The sequence below is a fragment of the Priapulus caudatus genome, unplaced genomic scaffold (genome assembly GCF_000485595.1).
Source record: "Priapulus caudatus unplaced genomic scaffold, Priapulus_caudatus-5.0.1 Scaffold992, whole genome shotgun sequence".
Taxonomy (NCBI): domain Eukaryota; kingdom Metazoa; phylum Priapulida; class Priapulimorpha; order Priapulimorphida; family Priapulidae; genus Priapulus; species Priapulus caudatus.
In genome coordinates, this window is record NW_014578053.1 from 46552 (window position 1) to 53979 (window position 7428).

Below are 7428 nucleotides of genomic sequence, written 5' to 3' on the forward strand. Positions count from 1 at the left end.
CACCGAACGCTATGCCACCGTGGCAACTTACATAACGATCCCAACGAACATTCCTTTGAGAATGTTTCTGATACCATCCCTGTGCATTCCACTGTTTCGGCGTGTATGTGAACACATTTGGGACTAACAGGGTTTACTAGAATCCCACCACTCCACCACAGAGTCACCGCAGTAGACGTTAGATGAGCGCTGTCGCTCCGAGGCACTTGTTTTGGGTTTGCATCTTTAAACACTACATTGAATAGTACAGGTTTTGTTTAGTTGGTGAATGTTTTAGATACCAGGGTGGCAACCCATTTTCAAGGCATACTTTCACTATTACTCAACTTGCATACGGCACATTGATTAGTGCACGTGTGAAATTGACAAAACAAGTCGAATCCTGTAATGTTGGATGTTACAGATAGTCAAGAGAAGTCCACTGTGATCATACAAACATATTGAGTACTTTCATTTCATAATAAATTTAAGTAATGCACCTGTTAGCAAAATCTACGACAACTAATCCAGCTGTCTGTGTCAAGCTGAATTAAGTTGCTTTGGCCTGTCACCAGATGGCAGTAAACCAACCTATGTGACAAACCTGTTATGTTATTGTTGTTGCAGATTTGTCAGATGGAGGTGCGGTACATTTTGCTGAGACAGTTGTACAACTAAAGAAACAGTAGGCATATATTATATTGTCTGGTAATAATGCATTCTTATAATTGGCAATTATTTCAAACATTCTGGGATCCAAGAGTGTTGAGCCTGGATAGCCTAAGCCTAGCTACTACTAATCAAAAGTAAAAGCTATCTCACAGTGGACTTATCCACCTGGCATGATCGCTCTGGATAGATCACTTCTTCAATTGATATATTTTGGGTGTAATTTTCACAAATCCGCTCATCTGTCATAAATCTTAAAGGGATAGTAAACTCTAGGATTTTACTGCATACAACTGTACTTACTATATAACAAATCGTCTATATCCACACGTATTTGTTACCAGATACCTAATTAAATTGTTATAATTAATTACACATCAACGCTACGAAATTTGAACGGCACCATGACACCCGCGACCGTGCTGCCACCCTGAAAAAGTTGCGTATTTGACAATTTATTTTGCACGTTGCAAAAAGTGCAATTATATTTATACCTAAATGCTATTTAACCGAACGATATTCATTTTAGGGCAAATTTATCCATATTATAACTGAAACTATATGTCGTTTACAAGATATTACAATCCTTTTGCTTTTAAATTAATAAATAAGAAACACCCTCGGTCTGTAGCCCTTGGCTGAAAAGTGGTTTTGCGCAACTCATCACATCGTGCGCTTTGAGTGGCACCACCGTCTTTGTAATCAAGCTGTAGTCGTTAGTTTTAAAACGTTTTTTAATAATATTTCTAATGGTGATTGAACCATGAAACTTTTTATGTAGCGTAATTTTAACCTAAATTAACTGAAAATAACCCTAGCACCTATAGAGTAAACTCTCCCTTTAAGTACTTCCCTAAATAGAATATGGTACGCTTTTATGTTGACATGCCTGGTTTTTTGAGTGCACAAGATTTAGCATCTATACTATACTTTGTCTTTTAGTAAGCCTGAGATTCTTGTGGAGTGTTTAACACCAGACTTTGCTGGCAATTTAAAGCTTGTTGACATCGTGGCGAACTCGGGCCTTGATGTTTACGCACACAATATTGAGACAGTAGAGAGACTGACACCGTAAGTCCTCTACACCATGTGTTTGTGTTATCTTTTATAAATATGTAAATATGTTTACATGTTACCATAAGATTAGACAGCTAATTTATCCAATTCTTTAACATCTTCAAAATGATTTGGTATAGAGTAGGGCTTGCTATCATTTTGGTAACTTTCAGGCTTCAATTACTACTAGAATAACAAAAAAAAACAATATGTTAAAATATAAAATCACTTGTAAAATAATGTTGCTAAATCACAGGAACGTACAAATTTCTATGGACAAGTTATGCTCTTATAGCTTAAAATGTCAATTGAGCAGAATATGTGTGATTAAGCTATTTCAAGGACCTTCAAGGACCCACCTAAAGCTAGCAGCACACTTCACCATTTTCGTTGCTCGTACAGGCAATTATCGTGGTCGGCAATTTTTGTGGCCGTTGCCGCCTCACAGCACACTTCACCACAAGTTGCCACCACGAGCAATTTTCGTGGTAAGAAATCAAACCGGTTTGATTCTCGGCAACTCGTGGTCACCACTAAATTTCCGTGGTGAGTGGTCGTTGCCGGCCTCCGGACACTTGGCCATTTTTGTGGCGACCACGAAAATTGCCTGTACGAGTAACGAAAATGGTGAAGTGTGCTGCCCGCTTAAGCTGGATATATTAGCATGTGCAGCCATGTGCACACTTTCGATGTTAGTTTAAAGTATCTATTGCTACCCAAGGAAGAAGGCAAGTCGAGATTCAAGCGCGAATAAAGTTTTATGCAATTGCTTATCACTGTGGTTTTGATATGTCCCGCTACTGTATGATCACATTTGTATGGATTGCACATTGAGAATGTTTACGTTGCTGTTGCGTGTGTTGTAGATTTGTTAGAGATCCCAGAGCGAAATACAAACAATCAATGGCTGTGTTGAGGCACGTGAAAGAAAGCGATTCCAATATGATTACAAAGACATCCATAATGCTGGGGCTAGGAGAAAGTGACAAGGAGGTGTCACAGACAATGATGGGTACGTCAGCAATATTCGTTTAATTAACCAGATGCCATATAAACACGTAATTTGATGTTTACATTGTATCTGATTTAACTTAATTTTCAATAAACATAAAAATGCAGCACATTGCTATGAGAACACTTTTACAAGAAATATTGATGATAACTGTAGGTACATTGCAATAGGCTTATGCGTTCACAAGCTTTATATATTCATATCTAACATGTCTAATGGTCTTTATTATGTTCTCCAGTAATTCTTGCATTACTTTCTCAGATCTTCGTGATGCTGGTGTTGACTGTCTCACTCTAGGACAGTACATGCAACCTACTAAACGCCACCTAAAGGTATTATTATTATTATTATTAAATCTTTATTGCATATACCTAAAACACAAGGACATGTATTGAATATTTTTCCCATCGAGAGAAAATCTGATAGATGCAATAGTGTAAAGCTGCTTACATACTATAATTTTCAAGTAATACAATACAATGCTATATAATATGAAACAAAATCTAATATTATCATATAGTATTTAGAGATATGAGGGTAAGAGTTATTGACTGAGTATGGTTATAAAAGATATTAAATTAGTATAGTACTGAATATCTCACGCAGAGTATGTGAGTATGTCAGAAGTAGTGATATGTCTTTTCTAATATTAGGTTACTAGAGGTAAATATTTATGTATGTAAAATCATTTGCCACATTACGAGCTCCTGTATAATAAAAAACGATCTGATCCACCGTTATAATAACTGATAAGCATGCTGTCTTTTATCCTACTAGGTGCAAGAGTATGTTACACCGCAGAAGTTTGAATATTGGGCGGACGTTGGTGATAAGATGGGGTTTGCCTACACTGCTAGTGGGCCACTAGTCAGGTCATCATACAGAGCAGGTGAGTATTACCACATATATGCTATATTAGTGCATCACGTGATAAATCGTTGAAATTCCATTGGATAACGTCGCAGGTACTATGAAGCAATAGTGCCCGCCTGAGCGGGCACTATTGCTTGCGCGACGCATTGTTATTATAACGCATTGTGTTTACGTCACGAATCTCCTTCGTCTGGGCGCCACGCAAGAGTTTTCGAATTAATGGCGATTGTGTTTGTGTTGAGCGTTTTGTTACATCGAATGCACCGGCAAATTAGGGAGTATAAAGAAGGTATATAAGCATGAAAAGTAAACAGAAACACTAATTGTATTTTCATACATTTTATTTTGTACAAATAACACACAAATATACTACTTGCTGGTGCTAGAAATTCGTGACGTAGATAGTTTAATACAAATTGAAATTGTTCGTTTAAGAAATTTTGTCTTATTCACTTCATATTTGCCAAGTAGATTGCAAAGTCATGTGATGCACTAAAAACATTAATACCTGTTTTTGGGGGCACTATGCTGTCATAGTATTGCTTTGGGAAGGAATAGTGAACACATGTACACTATAAACATGCAAGGGCATTTGGGTGCTGCACAGATGCCCATTTCAAAACCTTTGTGAAACTAAAAATGTCCATGCTATAATAGTATACACATCTATGTGTGTAATCTTTAACTGTAAACTCGTGAGTGAATTAAAACAAATTTCTTTTTATTTACTCCTGGTAAAAAGTTTATCTCTATTGCAATTACAAATCTATTTGGTATATTTAATTATTCATAGTATTAGTTATTTTATTAATATTTCATTGAAGCGAATTGACAAATAGTCAATGGTTTGCAAATTGCACATTGCAGGGGAATTTTACATCAAAAACCTAATCGAGGGAAGAAAGAAGGCCCCATTACCAGAAGCACCAGCCAAGTAAAGCAGTCCGATTGGTTGCCATGATTTATGATGTATGTAAATGCAGAACAATAGCAGAGCATCATTGCAGAGTAAGTGAAAGAAAAGCGAATGCTGGCTGCTACGTTCGTAGAATTTTAGACTACAAAACAGTTTGTTTATAATGATTGTTTTTAAACCTGTTGAAATAAGATTACTTATAAGTTTGTTATATAAATAGTTACTTGGCGAATATGTCAATTTCATTTGAAACCTCTAACCTGGTATTGTGCCAAATTTATTAACTAATGGGAATGACACAAGAAATCGTTAAATCATAATCCTATTGGGATAACAAGGTATTATGTGGCAATTACACTTCTGCATGCTTAAAATAGTGAAGTAAATGATAATATAATAAGAGAACAAGTTAATAATGTATAATATGAGTATTGATATAATAAGAGTGTTGTTGTTACCAGAATATGCAAGTCTAATAACATACATTAACCAATTCTATTTCACATCTAAGCCCCAGATCATGACTTGTTTTTATTTTTCATACGTTCAGTACATTATACATCAACCGTCAATAGCAACGGATCAATATCATTGGTTGGTGCCTAAAGGTGATTTGCTGGGTGTTGCTGGCAAAATACAGCTTCACATTGGGAAAATAAGTATACTTTGCTGTACTCCTGTTATATTTCCAAGAGTGAATTGTTAACCATCCAACGTCACGTCCAATAAAATACAGATGCAATTTCACATGGCTTTGTTCTTTATAGCAATTCATATTCCAAGCAAATGCATTAACAGGTGTCCAAACCGACCAGAACATATGGTGGGCTGTATTATAATAAATACATGGCAATAAGTCGAATAATTGAGGGTAAGTAATGTCAGTGCAAAGAAGTTAAAATGCCATTACTATGAATATCTAACAAGTAGAGCAAATGGAACATGCATCTACAAAATATTATTACCAACAACCAACAGTGTATACTATAACATATTAAATTTAGGGAATTGAGGAATGTTGAAAATAAGAATTTCTCAAACGCCAAATTTACCAGGGAGCATGCACCTGATTTTTTAAAGGTAAACAACATCTTGTAGAATTACTTTCATTATTTACCGAAGCATAGATATACAGTTCTAAGATGGATTCTATCAGGGGTTAATAAAGACAAATAAAGACAAATTTGTCATTATTAACCCCTGATTCAATGAAACTGATGACTTGATCCTGCTTCTCAACACACTGGAATCATTGACAAATATTTCGAGAGGCACTACATGTTCCATTGCACCTTTCTAGTAGGAAACCTCACCCACGTTAGTAACTACTATGGTATCATTATAGTACTGTGATTTTCACGGCAGGGGTCACGCGACGCAAGCCAACCATAATGCGTGTATGGAATATTACACAATATAGCCTAAACAAAATAAAATTCCTCCAACACGTTCCACCTGACGCGCAGCCAACATGCCGCAAACTCTGGGAACTTCGTGCATATTCATTTCTTTTAATATAATAGAAAAATAACATTAAAATCTCGTGTTTTCATCTCCCACTTTCCTGGATCTTCTCTTAATACCTAAATCTTATTTTTTTTACCAAGTTTGGTATAGTCACATCGAGTCTGTCCTCTGAATTACTGATTGTAATTGACACGTATATGCACATATCATATATAGACATACAAACAGTGACATCTACCACTACAATCACACTACATAAATAATATAAGCTAATAAACAGTACATTTATAGACAGTAGATCATTTTTGACTAATTATCGTGTATTCCTACAACTAGGGAACACACGTTTTAAATTAACTATAATAATTTATTTCCAACAACAGAATTTAAATAGTACACACATGCATTAGGCCACGTATTGCAATTTAATAAGCAAACGAGAGACGTTCTTTCTCAAGTGTGCGTGGTAGTCTCTAGCAGTTGTATTGGGGGTTGGGGCAATGGGCGGGAGTAGGCAATGACATACACACCACTCCTCTATACGGTGGTAATAAATATCTTTCTTAAATAAAAATCTAAGCTCTACAAGCGACACGTGAACCAAGTAAGACAAAGTACGATTGCCTTTCAGTCTGAACACTCATAAATATATACATCTTCCATTTTACATTTTACAATATCAAGAAATATGTGCATTGTCTTATAACAAGGATAATTCTTTTAACATTGGTATAATCACTGGCTTCCTCTTTTGTAACACAGGTTTCGCCTACCTACTTACATACACCTGGGGATATAACATCTTACATCTTCACATACACAGTAATGCTTACTCTAAGGCCATCACACTTGAGAAGCGCATTCAACGTAACACTACACGGCTACCGATTAAACTACGTTTCCAACTGTAGTAACGTTACAATGACCAGTCAAGCTACGTTGGCAATAGTATAAGGTGTTTGACTATTACACTACACAGCTACCAGACAAGCTACATTGGCAATAGTATAAGGTGTTTGACTATTACACTACACAGCTACCAGACAAGCTACGTTGGCAATAGTATAAGGTGTTTGACTATTACACTACACAGCTACCAGACAAGCTACGTTGGCAATAGTATAAGGTGTTTGACTATTACACTACACAGCTACCAGACAAGCTACGTTGGCAATAGTATAAGGTGTTTGACTATTACAACACACAGTTACCAGTCAAGTGACGTTTCCAACCGTATAAGGTCTGACTATTACAACACACAGTTACCAGTCAAGTGACGTTTCCAATAGTATAAGGTCTTTGACTATTACAACACACAGTTACGCTCATACGGTCTATGTCCCCCAGGGTACTGCCGGAACGTACCCTGGTAACTATCTGATATGCCGGACCGAACCTCGCCTACTCCACTAACGAGTCTAGGGAGTCGCCTACGCCTACTCCCTAACCCTAACCC

At 36.5% G+C, this 7428-nt stretch overlaps 1 protein-coding gene across 2 annotated transcripts in view; it reads left to right on the forward strand.

Moving 5' to 3' along the window:
- LOC106814863 (lipoyl synthase, mitochondrial-like) overlaps window positions 1-5252 on the forward strand; it is a 10738-nt gene extending 5486 nt beyond the window's left edge. Inside the window, exons 6-11 of one of the 2 annotated variants that reach the window (XM_014819234.1) lie at window positions 607-664; window positions 1591-1719; window positions 2571-2716; window positions 2978-3048; window positions 3494-3605; window positions 4457-5252. In XM_014819234.1, coding sequence (XP_014674720.1) covers window positions 607-664; window positions 1591-1719; window positions 2571-2716; window positions 2978-3048; window positions 3494-3605; window positions 4457-4527 — 587 coding nt within the window. In that variant the 3' untranslated portion in view covers window positions 4528-5252. The remainder of the gene's footprint in view (window positions 1-606; window positions 665-1590; window positions 1720-2570; window positions 2717-2977; window positions 3049-3493; window positions 3606-4456) is intronic. The other variant, XM_014819235.1, reaches the window with a different exon arrangement.
- The last annotated feature ends 2176 nt before the right edge of the window (window positions 5253-7428 follow it).